This window comes from Eurypyga helias, unplaced genomic scaffold (genome assembly GCF_000690775.1).
Source record: "Eurypyga helias isolate BGI_N326 unplaced genomic scaffold, ASM69077v1 scaffold17683, whole genome shotgun sequence".
NCBI lineage: Eukaryota > Metazoa > Chordata > Aves > Eurypygiformes > Eurypygidae > Eurypyga > Eurypyga helias.
Window position 1 is genome coordinate 5,176 of NW_010240742.1, and position 20,311 is coordinate 25,486.

Genomic DNA, 20,311 nt, shown 5'->3' on the forward strand with positions numbered 1-20,311 from the left:
TAATTATACCACCAATTATACCAAATTTTACTGGGCAAGTAAAGCCATTAGATTATCTCCCTACTCCTCCTCCCTTCCAAAGGAGACTTGTACATCAGTAGATCAATGATCTACACGTCTACTCCGTAATTCTCGTTCCCTAGGATCATATTTGCCTTTTCCAGGAAACACATAGCCCTACATTATTGGACACTCCCACCAAGGTCTCATCCACTGTCCAATCAAGCCAGGACAGTTTTCACAACAGTGGTCAACGTAAGGAGTACGGAAGTTCAGTTAGTTAACTTTGGCACATTACATTCAGTTCAGGTACACCATTTTAAAGTTATCACACCTGGCATTAACCTCCAGGCCAGACCAGTCTCCACAGGAGCTGCCATTAGCAATTGCTCTACTGCTCAATTTCCCCCAGCTTTATCATTTAATTGCCACTCGTCTCTGGCACAGACTAGAATCTGGTAGGATTCTCCACCACCCCCTCAAGATACATCATAGAAGCATTCTGAAGTGTGAACACATGCAACCTCAGCATCATTTTGAAAAATACTGGTTTTCATTGATAAGCTTCTACATTAGGAATGCTAGCAGCCTCCCAGCTTGTCCAGGTTAACTATGCCTTGATTTTTCTCTCCCTACAAAACAGAAGTTCCTTTGCTTTTATCAGAAGGTTCAACATTAGCACTGGGTTCAACAGCGGGCTCTGAAGAGACATGAAACAATGAGTGTTAATAGCAACTTTATTGTTTCACTGGTGCAAAATCATGATACCGAATAAACTTGTGTAATGCATTTTCCCCTAAATTTACAGTAATGAAGGTTATACATATCTATATAGATTGCAATTTCTCTATTTTTATACTATTTGGAACAAAATTATCTTGATAAATATGCCCTGTGCACAGTACTGGCCCTTGCTGAATGTCACAGAGCCTTAATAAGCAAAATATAACTTCTGTTTTTGAACATGGTACTTTAAAACTCTCCAAACATGCATTAATATATTCTAGTTTTTAGGGAAAAAATATTACACTTAGTCTGAACTTGCATTAAAAGAAAAGCACAAGCAGAATCTGACATACAATAATCCCAAAAATCTGATGCTCTGTAAGGATCAGACACAGCTTCAGGTGACAGTCACTGCCAGTTTAGAATGCTAGTGCTACAGAAGCAACACTGAACAGACAGAAGAGAAATCAGAACCGGAAGAGCCCTACCATGTCACATGGGTGTCAAAGTTTCAGCCATGCTAACCGATGAAACCTGCAGTTGCTGGTCCAACCTTTCAAATTCGTTAGAGTACTCAACACAAGTGTTTGAAGTGCCAGACTGAACACATGAATGTTAACTTAACTCGACATTTCCGAAAGGCACAACCTATGAATCTATCTTAAAAAAAAAAAAAAAACCAACATACGGTATGTAAGTGAAACGAAGTAAGTACAGTGTGTATCTTCCTAAAGAACAAGACCTTCATAAATTGGCCCCTCAGATTCTGGTGATTCCCTCCTCAGACGCAAGTGCTCCAGTGTGTTGTGAAAGTGTTTGTTAATTTGTTCTGTTTCTTCAGTAGACTCAAGGTTTGGGAGATCTTCTCTTATCTTCTGTATAAGCTGATTCAAAACCTGAATTGTCACCTGCGGGAGAACGCAGACAGAACAGACGTCATCAACAAGACCTGCGTATGAACGCATACACGTTAGTTTTAACAGACATCTCTAAACTGTTGGTATTTGGGCAGTTCTCAGAAATACTGATAAAGACTGTATGCCGACAAACTGTTGGAGACTGCCTTTTCTAGCTCCCCACAGGATCATTCAGATTCCAGGGTTTTGCAGAAATTGCCCCCCATCCCAGCAAATATGAATAACTTAAGTCATTAACCCAACAGCTTTTTAACTTTCACCACAGCATTTCTCTCCAGTTTGTTCAGTACAAATTTAAAAAAGCTTTGGAAAAATAAAGCACATAACCAGTTTGTCTATGTACTCCAACATCTGTTTCTTGGAGAAGGCAGTCAGGGTGGTATTATCAGATGTAACGTTGTTCCCAGTGACAGAGTCATTACCTAGGAAAGCATGGCTGCCTCTGGCACTAAGTCCAGCACTAGAGAGGACACCACAGCACAAAACACAGTGCAGACCACCGCTGCATCCCGAGACTGTTTTTACATCTGTCACGTGCTTTGCAATTCCAAGTTCTATTTTCACCTCCATCAGGTCCAGCATCTCTTACACCAGAGCACTAATATGGCAGGAAGCCAGTTCAGTTGCTGGGAAGTCAGCAAATCCCTAAAATCTCTTCAGACATTCTCTGAGAACTACAGGATATTCGATAATGTTTGCTCTTGATGAAATGATGACACAAGATGGGATGGGGACACCTACTTGACCAGGCAGCTTTCCCAAACTGGATAGTTTACTAGTTATCTGTTAACACAAAGTGTATGAGGCAACTATCTCAGATTTCAGATACAGAATTTAAGCTGGTACATAACAACTCGTACCTATACCTTGAAATTAAAAGCTTACACCAACCATTTCTGGCACACTCAGCAGTGACCTTGAAAAGCTGCAAGATTCTTCTTTCCCTTAGGTACATATCAAGTCAGGTACATCTAAAAAGTTAGAATCTTACTACTTTCTCATTTACATCCTGGTAAGTTTTGATCTAATACGCATTTCAGGTATCCAAGACTCACAATATTTAAGATCATAACTAAACAGCAAACATTTGTTTTTCCCCATGTAAGTAGAATGAAGTTTTATCCACAATTTTACTAGTATATCAGGAATTGACTACTCTCTTGTTATTACCAGAACTTGTCTCTCATGAGGGACTACAGAGCAAGTTGAAGAGACATGATTTGGGGTGTAAGTGTGAATGAAGAGCTTCAAGAAATGCTCTTAAAAAAATGCAATAGAGTGCATTTCCACTCACCGCCTCATTTTCCTTTTCATAAAAATAGATATATCTATTCAGAATTTCTATGAAAAGCTGGACTTGCAGAGAAGGGTCCATGCACTGATTTGCTATCTTCAGAGCCTTCTTCAGGCATTCCATCACTCTTTTTCCTCCATGAAGCTAGAAGAAAAAACACAAAAGTTAAGATACAAAATAACCTTAGGGAGCTCCAGTATCGCTTCCATTGGCATTCATGGCATTTCCTGGTGACCTACCACAGAAACACAAAACTACATAAACTGCAGAACAAGCTGCCATTGAAAGCCCAACTTGCCTGACTGCCACCAACAGTGTTTTGCCATATTTACATGATTTCATAATTGAGGGCTTCCAACTGTTCAATTAACTCAATTTTGTAATATGTACACCAATGCATACTTCGAGAAGGAGATTTCAAACACTGCTCTTCATAATTACAACAGCTTCTGTGACAAGCCCTGAAGAACACACAGATATCTTACTGCCTTTGAATTCAACAACTTGTATCTTTAGTTTGGAAGTTTAGTAGTCCACATGCAAACACAGCTACTATAATAAACACACGTAACATGCAGACTGTACTTTGACAGCCAGTCTGAACGAGCTGGCACGCTAAGTCTTGCATGGTACTTCCACCCTTAGATTTGTGGTTTCCCCATTTTTTGTATTTACGCAGCCTACACTGCAGTGAGATTTAGAAGCTTCATATATTAGACAGATCTACTTTAGAAATGCCTTCAGAAAGGCAGAACTGTGTTACTGAGGTAGGATGTGTTACACTGCTGTCGCTTTCTTACCTCCTCTCCGTTCTTGTCAGTATTTCGGCCAGACCAAAACAGATGGGCACAAGTGCTCACAGCCCGGCACTGGTCTGGCTTCTTAAGAAGCTTAGAGGCTGCCAGCGCACACTGGGTCCTCAGGGGCTCATGGTTCTCCTCGCTGAAGCACTTCATCCTCTCAAATGTCCCGATTATCAAGGTGATGGCAGCCAGCTGAGCTTTTGAATCACTGATTTCATCTTCATAGAGAGAGAAGGCCTGGTCAAGGGAGAGAGCAAGACTTAATCACTGCTTCAGAACACATCAGGAAACAGCTGAATCACACCAGCTAGGGACATGGCAGGCAAGTGTCCAGTCCTACATTTGTTAAAAGCATCAGGCAGGAAAAAAGATCTTTCACTGTGAATGTCAAAATCAAGTTAAATCCACAGACTGGAAGTAAGTCTTGCACGAAACACTTTTTTAAGTGGTCATAGTAAAGAAATGTGATCCTACATCTAATCTGAAATTTGAGTTTCTCCTCATTTTAAGCATCTGTTCAAATATGGAACTTCAGCAGCAGAAATAATCCCTGAAGACGATTTGGTTCTTTGAAACACAGAAAGCAGTAGAGCAGAAGTTGCATGGTAGGTCAGTGACCACAACATGGGCAAGAAAAGCGTTTGCGCTGCTGCTGCGTGGCTGAAGAGCCTCAAGAGAACACACAAGACTAAAAATCATGAACCGTATCTCTGATAGAAGGTACCTAATTGTCATACTGCTCTCCTCTTCAGAACTGTGCTACAATGGCAACTGATAGAAGGCAGTGAGGAAAGGATGAGGTTATCCATGACTCAGTTTAAAAACATGCATTAGCATGAGAGGAAAGATTGCAATGTGGGTAACACTAAATACATTGGTTCTTTATCTGATGGGGAGGGTGGGAAGGTTTTTGCAACAAGTACGGCTTAAGACCAAGTAACAGGTTTCAGTGGATTTTCACAGTAGTTTATAATCGGTTTCAGTACAACTTTAATTAGCAAAGCCCAGCATGGCAGCTGTGAACACTGCAAATCTCAGAGACCTTCCAAAGAGCGCCTGTTGTCAGGGCAACACCAGCTAGCTAACAGGAGCTGGACAACAGTCTTAGAAGCAGTCAAGGAGCATTTTATGAGAACGCTACACTCCTCCAGTGAACCAGCTATGCGAGAAGGAGGCAGCGTTGCAACACACCACGTGTTGTCAGACTGAGAATTCAAACCATTAGCAGTGGAGTTTAATTCCACAGCGGCCTGGGAAGCAAAAATGAAGAGGAGAAGTTTCTACCTAGGAGCATTAGCTGTCAATCGTTTGAGATGTTTTAGTCACACTGGATGGTTTAATGTTCAGGAAACCTACCCAAGCCAAATATAAGGTAGCACAGGGCAGTGACTGTAATAGCTGGACACTCACCTGGGACATGAATTCATAGGCCACAGTTTCATGATTCTCAAAGCCAATCTCTCCTGCAGCCAGTGCTCCTTGTAGGAAGAGACGGAGAGGCAGCTCTGCCAGTTCTGCTTTGATCAGAGCACTGATGGTCTGATGAGCAAATGAGAAGATCTTCTGGCATTTCTTTTCCCATTTATCATCCTAGAGAAGTGAAACAAGTCAAAGCTTGAACAAGACTACTGCTATGAGGAAGAGAAGATATAAATTGTAATAAGATGTGTTAAGTGCTCCAGTCAGTTGTCTTCTGCATGCCACTCCAGCAACTTATTTACTGCAGCAGTAGTGAGTGCCCTAGCAGTACTGTGTTGACCTCGGTGGGTCTTCACAGAGTATTTCTTCCATTTACAAAAAGTTCACGCCCATTTTTCCTACCAGCTCATAGAAACCTTCCTCAGAAGTCTACACTGAATTGCAGTTACAGCTATGCTTAGAACACAGCTGAGCAAAAGCCTAATTAGCTAAGTGGAGAAAAATGCTATGCAGTCTGAGGCATTGATAAGAAAGGGAAGAGAATTTCAAAACATTCATTTGGGGAAGTATCTTAAAGAGCAGTTTAACTTACTTCCCCAAATTAAGGGAAAATACATGTTTAAGCTAACTATCTCAATCACAAAGCATTAAGGGCCAAAATGCATCTATGATTCTATGATTGTTGCAGGGTGCACTTCTGCAACTACTGTGTAAGTTAACCTACAAAGAAGCACTTGCTTTCAGAAACATTAAAATAGTACAGCTACAGATTTAGAAGTTGATTAATTTCAATATCCAGATTTAAATCAGTTTCATGCCATCACTTGCTCTGTCGTAGTTCTCTGGTCTCCACATAAAAACCCATAATCAGTCACCTTCATGAAAAAACACAACACCAATCCTGAAGTGCTGAGGTAATTTAAGATGAATTGATAAAAGTCATCCTTAAATTAGAAAGCATTCACACATCAAGTAAAAATCTGCCTCAGGCAAAAAACACCCTAGCATTCTGTATCAAGTCTTAACATACTGCAGCCAGACAAAACACATTTTTAAGAAAGCCAAAAAGCAACAAGTATATAAAAGAGTTACCTAGAGGCCGACTTACCACTTTGGAGTTCTCTTTGTAGCGAAAAGCAAGCTGGTATGCAGCAAATACCAACGGCGGCAGCGTAAAACGAATACGTTGGTTCCCACCTGCACCAAAGTGTTTCCGGGCAGTGTTTAGGATCTAAAACAGAAGCACTGTAAGCTTAGAGAATTCTTGGAAGAGGTGTGTTATTTGCATCTATTACAATCTGCACTCTGTGGAACAAGAGCATCAGAAAGACATGGTGTGAGCATCATAAATCACAGTATTTTGAGGGGACTACATCCAAGTTGCTTTACTTGAAGTAAATGTGTGCCGTGTCTGTAGCTTTATGTGGTATCTACTCAAATTTTTCCTACAGCTGCTTAATAAGTGTTGGGCAACACTTGTTCTCTGTTAACTGCAGATAGATTTTGGATTGTGCAGTGAGATGGAAGTTGCCTAAGCTTGTGTTTAATAGCGCTCTTGAATACATTCTGTCCTCAAGTAAATGGAAGCGTCAGAAAGGACTATTCTTTCTTACAGTAACCTGTAAGGAACTAAAAGAAAGAAACCAAGTTTCATGAAACTGAACAGAGTAGTGTAAGTCAATAAAGGCTGAGAGAAAGTCTATAGTGACACATTCTAGTAGCCACACCTGCCACTTTCCCCTGGTTTTAGCTTCTCATTATGTTCACCAACGACAGCTTCTGTCATCACCTTTCTCAGTCTGAAGCACAAGCTGCACGCACAACGTGAACGTGGTACTTCTCTGCCTATCACCCTTGTTCGAAACCTGTGCAGAGGGACTAAGGAGCTCTACCTGCTTGTATGGTTAGCTTCTCCCCCTCCCCTTATTTTGGGATTATTTCTATCTATTGATATAGTTAGTCATGTATTCTCATAACTAGAATTCTTGGGAATAGCAAGAACTCCAGGTATCAGAACAGAAATCAGTCAGTCTGTTCCAAGCAAGCCAAACATTACATTTGTAATAACCCGACTCCCTTTCAAAGGGGACAAACTCAGACATGCCATACTGTACACTAAAACTTCTGAAACCAAATTTCAGAAAATTTCTACCAGACATCAATTAAAAGGTGGGGTTTTTTGTTTACAAAGATGTCTGGTTGCTACAGCCAGGTATTACCTTAGTTTCCGGTCACAGCAGTCCCATTACCACTTTGCAACAAGCACTGGAAGTGGAGCTCAGTACCCAACCCTACACACATTTTTACATTACATCTAGAATTCAAGTAACATGAACAAAAAGAAATCTGTCATCACCCATGTACTACACTGTATTAGTCACTTTGGCTTGTAATGCACCAAGGTGTTTGGATTTGCACTTCAGATCTCTTCCACACAGATCACATAATTTAAAGTGAGATACTGTGAAAGAGCTGTGATATCCCATAGTCTCAGATTTTTTCCTACTGTTCCTGTAACAGGAAAATTTTATACAAGCATTCATGATACTCACCAAGAAGCTATTAAGCATTTTTAGTATAAAGTGCTAAGTAGCTTACAGAATTCTATCCAAAAGGTAACTTGACAAGTCCTGTGGTGGCATTTAAAGGTGGTCAGTCTGATTACAGCTAAGCATTGCTAGATGAGAAAGACAGCCGGACGTTCAGAGGCTTTGCAAAAACAGCTTCAACTGCTCTAGGTAAGCGAAGTCTTCTGGGGTAAAAATACATCAAGTCCCTTAGTGCCAGCGTCCCTTTGGGGCTTTTTTTTCCCCTATTAGAGAACAAAGCTTCCTTCAAAGACAGAGTTATCTTAGCTTTTCCTACATGAATACGGTACTCGGTAGCTGTAATGAACTAACATAGTTCTTGAAATGAATGAGGACCTGGTTGACCTTCCTGCCTTACTCCAGCAATATTCAGAAATAATGCAGTCAAGGAAGAGCAGGTCCTGCAACAGCTGTCTCCAATCCCTGTCCAGGCCTTAAAGCTGTGCTGCAACTTGTGTAACAGGGGGAAGCATAGCTCAACATCTCAAGAAATAAATTTTCATACAGTAATTTAAACCCAAGCTAAATGAACACCAGTAACATTATACACAGCTTCTACTAGATTGTGTTGGCCTATTCTCACTGTTCCTACAGTATGATGTTGCTGCAACTTTAAGAGAGTCTCCCAAACTGTAACTTAACAGTAGGCCCTACTCAGGCCTGAGCTCTGACTAGACCTAACTCTAGCTGCTGCGATCCGTAACAGCATCCAACTTCGGCACATCATCTGCCAGCTTCTCCGATGGATTTTACACAGACAGAATATCCCCATCCCTCTGCACCAACACACACTTCTCAATATACATTCTGAGCTTTGTTGTATATTTTTATACCAAGAGAATGCAAATGGCAGCGCTCCAAATTTTGCTCACTGCTTTTTACACAGATGGTTATATGAAGTTGTCAGAATGGTGATTAAGAGTTACCACAAACTAATACAGTTGCATCCAAACTTCCACCTCATGGGATGAAGTTTAAATCCATAAATGCTTTTAAGCCCTCACCCGCTTTTTCCAAATAAACAGCATTTTATACTACCGTTAAAGGTGTCACACACGTTTCCTACCAAGTTCATAGAGCCAGAGCAGCGATGCCCCAGCTGCACTAAACTCTCCTACAGTAAACACCACAAGAACAAGTAGACAGCTCAGAAAGCACAAGCATTCCGAAGCCCCGACCGCCATACCAGATACTGTTGGTCAGGGTCATCTGAACGCAAAAGATGAATAAATCTTCCCACAAGGCTCTGCTCATCAGCAAAGTCCTCAGGGTCAGGATCTTCAGCAGGCTGATCTGGTTGATCCTGGATCAGCGTGGATACCAAATTCATGATAGCATCAACCTATTAAAGGCAACATAAGCTCTGTTTAAACTGGAGCAGTATATGAGCATGAGCTGACAGCAGTTGGCAACATCTTTACAGCCATACATAGTGCTGACAAAGCACTAGGGAAGTCTATTAGTTGGTGGTGCTTTAGGACACATATTTGCCTTACTCCCTGAAGGAAGGTCCCTTCTGGCACACGTGGGACAGCACAGAGCACAGAGGGCATTTGGATTCCAAAAGCAGTATCCAGCCTTCTTAACAGGCCTAGTTTTAAGGGAATTCAGGGTCTTGGTTCACACAAGAGAAATAGTCTTTAGGACGAGCTCAGTAAGGTGTGCAAAAGCAAGATATTTAAGAACATGAGTGGAAGCATTATCAAGTGGGATAAAGCCTGTGCTACTAAGATGGGAAGGCGGGGGCATGCAGGGGCACCAAGGCTAGGAAACAAAGCACAAAGTCACTTAGTATGTGTTTTCAAGTCTTCAAACAGCAGTTTAAACACCTAGAATTTCAAGTTAAGTTATGTCATACCTGTTCTTGGGACACAATTTCTGTGTTATAATCCAATACATTGCTGAGCACATAACAACTCATGCTCTTCCTGGACTCGTAATCGAAGTATTCAAAGAGTGGGTGAAAATGTTTTAGCTTCAAAACTGTCAGGATATTGTTGTAAGTATCAACAGGGATTTTCAACAGTCTAGTCAGCTCCTTTGATACAGCACTGCTTGTTGCAATACTAAAAGAAAAATACATGCAAACCCCACAATTAATCAACAGTTCACATATGTAGACAGATTTAAAGTCTGCCTCAATACCAACTCTGATGCGCACTACAACATCTAAGCAACTTGCTGCTAGGGAGATAGGAAATAAAGTACCAAAACAAGCCATCTCTTGCTCTTTGCAAGTGGAAACTGCAATTTTTAAGTGGCTGATAGCAGAAGCAGAGACTGTGGCTGCAAATTCAGCAAGAGAAGAACTCTAGAGTGCCATAAGGGATGAACAGACAGTGACTACACACAGCTTGGCATACACACTGTACAGCTGCACAGTAGGATTCATGCACAGGTGAGCAAGTCCTTGTTAGTCAGTAGTTTATTCTGATCTGCTATATCTTGGCCCAACAGCAGTGGTTTTATACATCCAACACACATTTCTTTGCTATCTGCCCAAATCTGGCGAAATGCAGAAGTCAAGATTTGAGAGTCTGAACTGCCACTCCAGAGAGAATTCAAAAGACATTCACTTACTGTTCCAGATTAAGTTTATTGAATATTTCCACGGTTGTCTCCAACACCTTATCAACATAATCAACACGGTCTGGGTAGCATTTCATAGCCAAGTTAATGAGTGAAACTTGCAAAGACACCACATCCTCTGAGGGCATGTCCTGGCGAGACTGAAATTTAAGACAGCACTGAGTCAGTAAAAAAGCCCACATAACTGGAAATAAAACCCCCCAAAACTGCATGCAAAAATACCCAGCATACCTGTATAACAGTAGCAACCTGCTGCGAAAAGATATCAAAGAGTTTGATATCTGCTGGGATACCAGGCCCATCTTCACGATGTGCAAATAAAGCTAATCTGGTAACAGACAGAGGAGAGCAGCTTTGTCAGTGTAGTTTCTTCCACTCCCCACATACAGACCAGAAAGAGACATTGGCAGAAAAAACAAGTCCTGTTGCTATATTTCCAAGCTCTACTACAAGCAGAGAAGGAATTAATGGAAGTCAGAAGCCTTAAGAGCAACTGAGCCTGGTAAATACCAGTCCTGGAAAAGAGTGCTGACAGAGATGGCAAGGTGAAGAAAGAGCAAGAAGGACTTTTCATAATCCACGTTCTTCGGCCAGCAGCAAACGTTCCGTCCTTTCCAGCGGAGAAAGAGGCACAGAGTAGGCTGATGGAACAGCAAATATCCTGCATCCATTCAGTGATATTACGGAAATTAGATATCCAGGAGCATTCTCTGCAAAACACTCTCAGAGAAAAAAAAATAGAAGAAATATGCTGGCTTAACTATGGTTTTGTCTCCAAAGATGTGTTTGGGACTTCCACTGTTTGCAAAGAGCAAAATACAAATAAATTTGAAGTGGAGATGAATACTTTTTCTGGAAAAAAACCCACCAAAGTAAGAGATTGCTATCCAGCAAGCACTCAAGAGAGATTATAGAGCCATCTCAGTCTGTAACAGGAGAATGTCATGCCAACCACCATTTCTGCCAGAATCAGAGCTAAGAAGAATCACTGTAGGAGGGCTAGGCTAGCACCTTACCAAAGCTGCAGCCTAATAAGCTCAGCATTGCTATCATTGCTTTCTCATAGTTAAAGGATCATTCTGTTCTGAAATAGGGAAAGTCCTACAAAAAATTTAGGAAAAGGCATGTGATAAAAATTTATTTTTCACAGAGTTTCTGAATGAACTTCGGGTCTGAAACAAAGAAGCAGGTAAGAAAAGGTTGAGGTGCCAAAAAACTCCACTGTCAGGAAAAACAGGCGTTGAACTACTCTTGTATCTCATTAGGGTGGCAACAAGCCCACTTTGTAAAGCCAGGAACAGTTACTGCCTTTTCTCAAAGGGACAAAGCAGCTTTTCTCGGCATCAGCTCAGAGAATCATAGAACAGAATCATGGAGTAGTTTAGGTTGGAAAAGACCTTAAGATCATTGAGTCCAGCTGTTAAGCTAGCACTGCTAATACCACCACTAAAAACCATGTCTTGTAAGTACCACAAGGGGTGGTGACTCAACCACTTCCCTGGGCAGCCTGTTCCAATGCCTGAGAACTCCTTCAATAAAGGAATTTTTCCTAATACCAAATCTAAACCTGCCCTGGCACAACTTGAGGCCATTTCCTCCTGTCTTATCACTTGTTACCTGGGAGAAGAGCCTGACACCCACCTCACTACAGCCTCTTTCAGGTGCATGCTACAAAGTACGATCAAGTTGCAGGCAGATGGCAGCATAATTAAAAGCTACAGATGGTTTAAGTAAGGCAGAAAGATCCCAAAGCATCAAGACTGTTTGCAGAAAGATTCCTTTAACCAGAAAGCCCCATGGGAACAGGGACTACAGCTTCACAAGCTCCCTCAGCAGTCACCGGTGTCCAGTTTCATTTATCCCACACCAGGTGAAATAGAGAAATGCCAACAGGCACTATCTGTGTGGGGCAGATTCACATCTGAACTGCACGATGCTGAAATGCATAACAACTGCTCCGACCCAAACACAAGAGCAGCATCTTCCCCACATGCAGGGAATCCAAGAACAGAGCTGCTCATATCCTCCAACACTTGCAGTAACATACAGTCAAAAGCACAAGTTGGCACACTACGCAGATGATAATCATCACACCACCACCTTTCTACCCTTGTCCCACAGCCACACGAGAAGGCTCCAGAAAACACTACTGGTTGCCCAACAAAACACAGTAGCCTAAGTCTAGGAGGGCAGCAGGTTCACTGCCAGTCAGTTCCTTACTTTGTTTGTAACAGTAAGAACCGAACACTTACTGTGGAGGTAACACACCAAAGCTGTTTAGGTCCTCTAAGTAGACGTGACAGCAAAAGCTATATAAGGAAAGCCTTCTTGCAAAAATTACATTGCTACACACTGAAGTGAGAACCTAGCAAAAGATCCTGTGACCTCTGTGGAAAGTAGTCTCAAGACAGACAGGCTCGGAAATTAGACCATTATAGGTAATGCTTCTAGGGATTTTGGGGGTCATATGGGTTTTTTAAGCTAACAAAATTATGAAAAAAAAATCTCAGCTATTGCAGCAACATGTAGGAAAGCAGTGAATTTCTGTGAATATCTTTGGTTGAAAAGCTGTTTCTCTGCCAGATGCACAAATCGTGAAAGATACTGAAGTCCCAAACAAATAGATCTGATGTAACCTAGAGAAAACAAACTACATATTTGTTAAGTAAAAAAAACTTGAGATCCTAAGTTGTACCAATTACGCGTAATATATGTGCTCCATCTCCAGGCATTAGAGAAGAAACAAAGCCACAACAACCCTACTCAAGGCTGAATGCCAGTGGGACTCAGGATCCCCTTAGTAACTGAAGGCCACGCGTGGGTACGTGGACCAGACATAAAAAGGTACATTATGTGTGTGCAAATTAAAGGACAAGGCTTTTCTGAGACTTCAAGAAGTCACAAAAGTGCACTTGCTTTCTGCCGTATAAAAGTACAGGTACTCATTGATAATCTATGTTGTTTCTTTCCAGGATACAACCTAAAACTTCAGTTCTGATTTCTCCCCCATATCTGGATGCAGTGCAAGCTGTTTTAAGCATTACCTTCACAGCTAAAACACTTCTAGAAGAACACGCAGGAAGCTAGTGTTAAGCTAAGAATTAAGAAGGTAGGTCCACTTCCTACTAGCTCTTTTCTGAAGAGGCGTAGGTTATGTTCTCTGATCCAAACTGCAAGGTAAAGTATCCTTAATATATGATTTAGCCATTAGGATCTTCAAGTTTTCAAGAGATGCCTATGACCAATATGGCTGGCAAAGCAGAAGACTGCTGCCACTTCAGTTCAGAAACACTAAATCAGTCAATCCTAAACGGGTTGTTTCCTGGCTTAATGTCTTCACAAGTTTTAATCAGTCCTTAAAGCAGGTTTCATCGGAAGCTGTAAAAGCAGAGTCCAGACAGCTGAAGCTATAGACAATACATCCTTCACAACCTTAATTACAACTGATAGACAGAGAAACAGTGAATTTAAGTGACAATCAAAAATGGAAAGCTTTCAAATGCTAGAAGAATTACCATCTGCTTGTGCACAATACAAATTTAATTTTGAGCCAACTTCCACCCCCTTGGTCACTCACCTGTCAATTAAAGCAATAATTATATTTTTCACATTCACATTTTGGTGCAGCTCAGCACAGGCTCTGAGAAATGGGTTCAGGGTTTGGAGGTGAAATTCATCTGGAAAAACCTGAAGTTTTAGATCAATAGTCATCGAGTTATAAACTGAATTTGCCCATTGTTACACAGCAGTAAAATGCAACAGAGTAATTCTAAAGCAGATAGCCACATAGTAGATATGGTCTGGCCTACAAATGCTTTAGGGTTCCCCAGGCTGTCCTTGACTGGGTAAATGCACAAAGCACGAGATGCAAGACATGGATAACTTGAGGGCCCAGCTATCTACTACGATTTCATACTGCAGGCACTGCTGCTCAGATACTTGCAAGCTTCTGCAACAGAAAAAACCACAGAGTGCATTAATCTCCACTCTGCCCATCTGCAAAAAACATGGGACAAGCCACTGCATTAAGAGTCCCAGTGATGAAGTTCTCCAGTTCATGAGGAAGACATGCAAGTAGCCTCAATCTAACTAGAAGTATAGGAGTAAGTGTCCCTGTGTCCCACCGCTGCAACTGATTTTAAGCAGCTCACCTGTATGATGCACTCCATAAGGTACTCCTGAGCTAAAGCATCTCTGCAGTTTACAACTTGCTCCAATATTCCAGGCAAAACAATCTGGAATAGGAAAAGAAGCCTTAGAATGACTTTGCAATTATTCACATATATGCATTTAATCCAAGCAGAACAGTATTTCTAACATTTCTCAGCTTATTCTTTACATAAAGGCTTTCTGATAAAAAGGCCTGTTTTTCAGCAGCTCCATCCTTCAGAGAAGGAAATCTACTAGTCTCAGACATCTGGCCCTTTCATACATTACACAGCCTGCCAGCTTTGATTTAGTAAGTCAGTGCTACTAGCTTTGCTGGCACACACCACCACTCAGGGTCTCAGCAGTACCCCTCAAGGTAGTTTTCAGCAGCTATATGGTAGAACTTATAAGGGACAGACTTCCAAATAATCTATTTGCTTGACTATCATTTCACGCAATACCAATTCTCTTGAATGCTTTGGGAAGCATAGCTTCATTGACCTTGTAAAGTCTATCACAGAATGTTGTATGTGTACACACCCCTTAACACAACTCATTATTCTGTAAGGAAAACAGGAATCAGGAAGGAAACCTTTAAAATTTATTGTCAACATTACAGACAAGTGCATAGGGAAAATGCACGAGTCACATCCTTGGCCTCACAACACATCACACGGCTTCATTAGCATTCAGAACTTCTCCTCAGGTGAAAAGTTTGAGCAGCACCAAGATTACTGAACTTCTAACACAGCGGTAACGCTTCAAGCTGCTCACCTGAAAAGTCCAAACCAGTGTCATTTGGAAAAAGGAACAGAAGTCAGGATGGACAGACATCTCACCTGCTTGTATCGCTCCACATTAACACCTTCCAACTGACTGAGACGAACCAGGTTTGTTCCTACCAGGATTCTCAGTTCCTGCCTTTCTCGCTCCCTTTTCTCTCTGTCCCGACTATGGCCCTGGTGTTGCATTCGCACCCAAAGTTTGTTCATCTCAGCAAAGTTCAACAGCACAAAATCCATTGAATCACTGATGTCTCCCGTGGTTTCTTCACTGCAATTGAGAACAGGTTAGGAACAGGCAAGGCTCGTCAGAGGTATTCATCCTTCCACCCACTGGTGAGCATCCAGTTTTTAAGAAGGTAGGAGGGTGGGAAAGTGTGTGGTGGGCTATCTGGATTCATAAGAAAGATTCATATCCTCACTTGTGAGAAAACTTAGTTCTGGAAGGGAATTCCTAATGGACCGAACACCTGTCAAGCCTATGGGAGTTCTAACATACCTACTTCTCTCAAATCTGAAGAAAGTCATACAGAAAAGTTACATATGTTCGTTTAAAAGCATTTTTTTTAAATTTACAGCACATCTTTCTTACTCTGCTTGCTCGCCTTCATCTGGTAAGATATTCCTGGTACACTGCAGGAGATAGTTTCTAAGAAAGAGGCCTCTAAGAGGATGCTGTACGCCACGGCACATCTCCACCAGGTCTTTCAAAATATCTTTCCTGGACTGTGGAAATGACTTGACATAGACAACACCTACTGTTATCAGGAGATACCTGCAAAAGGCACAGAGTCAAACAATAAATAAATTGTAAAGTAACAGTATCATACTTAAAGGCAGCAGTTCCTTTCTTCCATCCTAGCAGTATTACCAAAGCACAGAAAGCAATAAAACATCATCTAGGTCCCATAATTTCGGATATTTAGTCAGCTTAAGTCCTATTCTCCTCTGCTACAGAGCACAGCAAGTCTCAACAGCCACGTGACCTCATTATAATGCTTTATACATTGAAAATATAAATGCTTAGCACACATACAGTTCCGAATGCTCTCAGACTAGCTTGTCTATGCTTCCCACTAAGCTGGGAAACAGCTCTGGCACATACAGATAAGAAATATATTGTGGTGAAGCAGTTAAGCTTCTTTCACACTGCAGTCTAGAAGGAGAGGGGGCATGCTCTTTGGAAATCCCCAGGCCTGTACTAATTCCTTCAGCATCTCTACATTAAGTGACAGGAAGAAGGAACACAGAAGATGCAGAGGACTGGTGCTCCGGTGTACCTGGACTCCCCTTCAGCTTAAGAAAAAAAACACACAATGCTCAGAACCTTCATATATTTGGGTTAGAGGCCTCAACCCTCTCAGCACATCTGTGCACAAAACATCCATGAAAGCACCAGAAGTGTTTATCACTGAGAACCAGAGACTGCATCAAGCAGGAAGACAACTCCAGTGATTATGCAGAGGGGTAAAGACACTGTGATAGTCATTAGCCAAACTCCAGAAATGGCATAAGGACACAGCCTGGTGTCTCCAAAGCCTCTTCCTGGCAAGAACATAGGGTCAGAAATTAAACACTGCAGTGCCAAGCAAAATCTGAGTCTTAAGACTTAATATCTAGAAGATCTACTCCACCCCAATGGTCACATATCTAAAGATAAGCCTTCCAGTATCATCTCTAGCACGCTAACACATAGCCAAACAAAATATATTCAGGAACACAAAGCTGTTAAGAATTAAGTTACAGGAATTTTCAGCGTCCTTCTCACACTTCTTACTCTCCAAAGAGACAGATGGTTACAAAGCATCTAATATGTGTGAGAGACCGAGACCCTCAGGTACAAATTCATTAACAGATAATGAAAAAAGGTGATAAATGTGTATCGCTGATCAGAACATGGTACTTGGTTAATCTTCCAATTGACCAGCTCTTTACTCAAAAGCCAATTTTATTCCAAGATCAAAGTGCTTCTGTCTCAGTCATGTGCAAAACCAATACACTGGCAGGAGGAACTGAGCTTCTGCAGCCGCACTCTTGGCCGAAACCTCACAACCCTCACAGCAATCCACCCTTAAGATATGCAGAAATACTACTGACCCTTGCAAATCAAAATCCTGCTGTCAAGCAAGAATGCAGAGTCAATCCTTATCTGAACCCAGAGACTGATCACTATTCACTAGTTTAAAAGGAAAAAGAAAAAACAACCCCAAACACTAACATACACACACTTACAGTCTTGGAATAATATTTCCAGCATACTGTACTAGCTCATAAAGGTCTGCCACTTTCCTTCCTTTGGCAAATTCATCTGTCAGGTAGACTTCCAAGTAGTGCAGCTCATCAGAAATTGCCATGTCTTTTTCTCAAAGTTAAGGATTTTAAGTTAGACTGTCTACACCAGATTTACACAGCACTTTGCTCATGCACACCAAGGAGGGAAGATGTACAAAATACAGTCATGCCCAACCAGGTGGTACTTCTGACACAATCATCACCATTGGGATAAAAGTGCAACATTTGCCCCAAGCCTTCAATTGTCCTTAACAGCATATTAGAAAGGGGAAGGGAGAGGACACACATGAACACCACCGAACCAAAACAGTGAGCAAATGAATATGCCTGAACAGAATATCTGAAGGAAAGGCAAACTGTGTCACAGAAGAATACCACCCACACACAGCGAAAGCAGATTTTGACTATATCCACATTCTATTCCCGAGTATTATGAAAAGCCTCCCCTTCTTCAGATACCACATCATGCACAAATAAATACATCGAGACACTGACTTACGGTTAGAAGCTAAGAATGAAGGGCAAATGAAGTAGCATACAGCAAGCAGAGTTGTTTTATAGATTTGATATTTTTTATAGATTTGATATTTTTTATAGAACCAGACTTCTGAAACTTCCCAAATGAAGACATGAAAGATCTGCTTTACACCAAAGGAAAAAGATGAACTTACACAGTGAGCAAGTAATTGTATATTCTCCTACAATATATACAGATAACTAAATACTAAGGAACAAAGTGCTGGTAAGTATCTGAGACCAATGAATGCCACTGTATCAAAAAAAAAAGGCAGCTACGCATCTCATTCTAAATTCAGCATTTCAACTACTCGTTCCCTCTTCAAAGGATACAGAGCTCATAATAGCTCTTTGGAGATAACATCGAAGTCCGCAGCTCACCAAGCATGTTGGAAGCATGTTTCAGAGCATCCATGAGCTTGTTTTTGTCCTTCAGAGAAAGGGAATAGTCTGTAAGAAATAATACTAGGCATCTGCAGTATTTTAGAAAGCTACACTTCTAGCTTTTTAAAAAAGCATGCACAGATTAAGTAAACATCAAGAAAGCATTATTCAATTAAGTGATTTAGCCTGTACTACGTTGCCCACCTATCCAGCAAGCAAAACAGAACAGACTCCCACCCACCCAATCTGGTCTGTTGTGCTCAGATCTCGCAAGGAAACCTCTAGCAGACAGAGGACATGCAGTGATAGCAGACCACCGTTAGGTTCAGATTTCTCTTCCCCTGCTTCTCACTCAACAACAAAACCTTACCAAAAGCCAGAGTTTATTAGGCTGCAGGTAGCTACATTTATGATGCATACCATCACCTGGCATGACAGGATACGTGACAAACTTCTGATCTACCACCTATACATACTTGTTCAACCCATCACGAGAAGCAGCATTAAGTTTTGGGGGAGAATAGAAGGAATTGCTGGTGTGGTCGACTCTGTATATTGTCACTCAGTCACAGTGAAAATCTCAGCTGCAGCTACTTCAGAGATTCCAAAAGTATTCCACAGAGTATAAAACTGGAAGAGGTGTTAGCTTTCTTGATGCTGTCATTTGGCTGTAAACAAAGTTAGCTTGGCTAGCCATGTGAAAATATATGGGAATGTTTATGTGTTCATTGAAACTTTAAGCAGTTTCTCCAAATAAAAACAGGCTTCTCAAACCCAAGAAAGCGATGCAGGATAACATCAACTGGCTACAATTTCAAGATTGAAGATCTCAGCACAACCCTAGCCAATGGTGTTTTCCAGTTATAGAAGAATTCATGCATCAGTCTACAACTATTCACTACAAAATTTATCCTATGCAGCGTTATTAGCCTCCTGGTCTGTGGTTCATACCAACAAAAGACTACACGGATAAAACAACAGTATGTTGGACATAAACAAGAATTGTTTCTTATATATTCCACAGATGGTGAATTTGAGCAATAACCTTCTGATGTCAAATTACAGGCTTATTCTTAGATTGGGTTAACTTAATGCAAGCACATAAATTATAAAGGTGCATCTTGTCAAATACTGGAGCAAAATCAGGAATAATCACTCAAAGAATACTCAAGGCTCACTCTCATGGAGTAGCTGTCTCATTTATTTGCAAAGCTTTTGCTGGAAAGATGCATAAAGGGTTATTTTCCTCACAGCACTGGAGATTAGTATTGATTTACTGTTTTACTCCTAGCAGACAAGAAGCTTCATTCATTGCATTTTCAAGTCACATTCTTACCAAGCATCTCTTCATCTGGAAAGACTGCACCTTCACAGCTTGAATGGCTTCATCCAGGAGTTTTTCCTGTTCATCCTGAGGAGATTGCTGTGTTGTTGGCTGGAAGAAAAAAAACACAACTCAATTATTTCTATAAAGCTGTTTATGACTTGATTCAAACTGGGTTCCCGTAGTTTAGAACGCAGTGCAAGTGACACTGCAGCGTGACCACTCAAGAGTTGGCAGAAGTAGATGTGTGATACGTAAGGCAGAAAGTTGCCAGTACGCTGCAAAAACCTAAGGCTGGGGAGGAGACAGGTTATGGGTAGCCTGCGAGCACCACTGCTCCTTGGAGTGCAGAGCCACGGCAACAGAACAGGGTCAACTTTTCCCTTCTAACATTTAGAGGTCAAGAATCCAGTGCAAGTATCCGGCAAGAAAAAGCTTCAAGAGAATGCAGAGACATCCCTATGCCGAGAGGAAGCATCGTGGCTTTGAAGCTCCGTGGAAAGCAGCAATGCGCAGACCGCACACACT

The 20,311-nt window shown here is 41.4% G+C and overlaps 1 protein-coding gene across 1 annotated transcript; it reads right to left on the reverse strand.

Moving 5' to 3' along the window:
* Nucleotides 1–722: 722 nt before the first annotated feature.
* Nucleotides 723–19,889, reverse strand: VPS35 (vacuolar protein sorting 35 homolog (S. cerevisiae)). Its single transcript, XM_010148551.1, has 16 exons — nucleotides 19,796–19,889; nucleotides 18,409–18,505; nucleotides 17,500–17,623; nucleotides 15,860–16,042; nucleotides 15,325–15,538; nucleotides 14,488–14,571; nucleotides 13,914–14,023; nucleotides 10,568–10,664; nucleotides 10,328–10,476; nucleotides 9,606–9,813; nucleotides 8,934–9,089; nucleotides 6,268–6,390; nucleotides 5,151–5,330; nucleotides 3,738–3,977; nucleotides 2,938–3,081; nucleotides 723–1,634 (listed from the first exon to the last, which is right to left on the reverse strand). The coding sequence occupies exons 1-16, from the start codon at nucleotides 19,808–19,810 to the stop codon at nucleotides 1,455–1,457; spliced, it is 2,304 nt and encodes a 767-aa protein (XP_010146853.1). The 5' UTR covers nucleotides 19,811–19,889; the 3' UTR covers nucleotides 723–1,454.
* Between the last annotated feature and the right edge of the window lie 422 nt (nucleotides 19,890–20,311).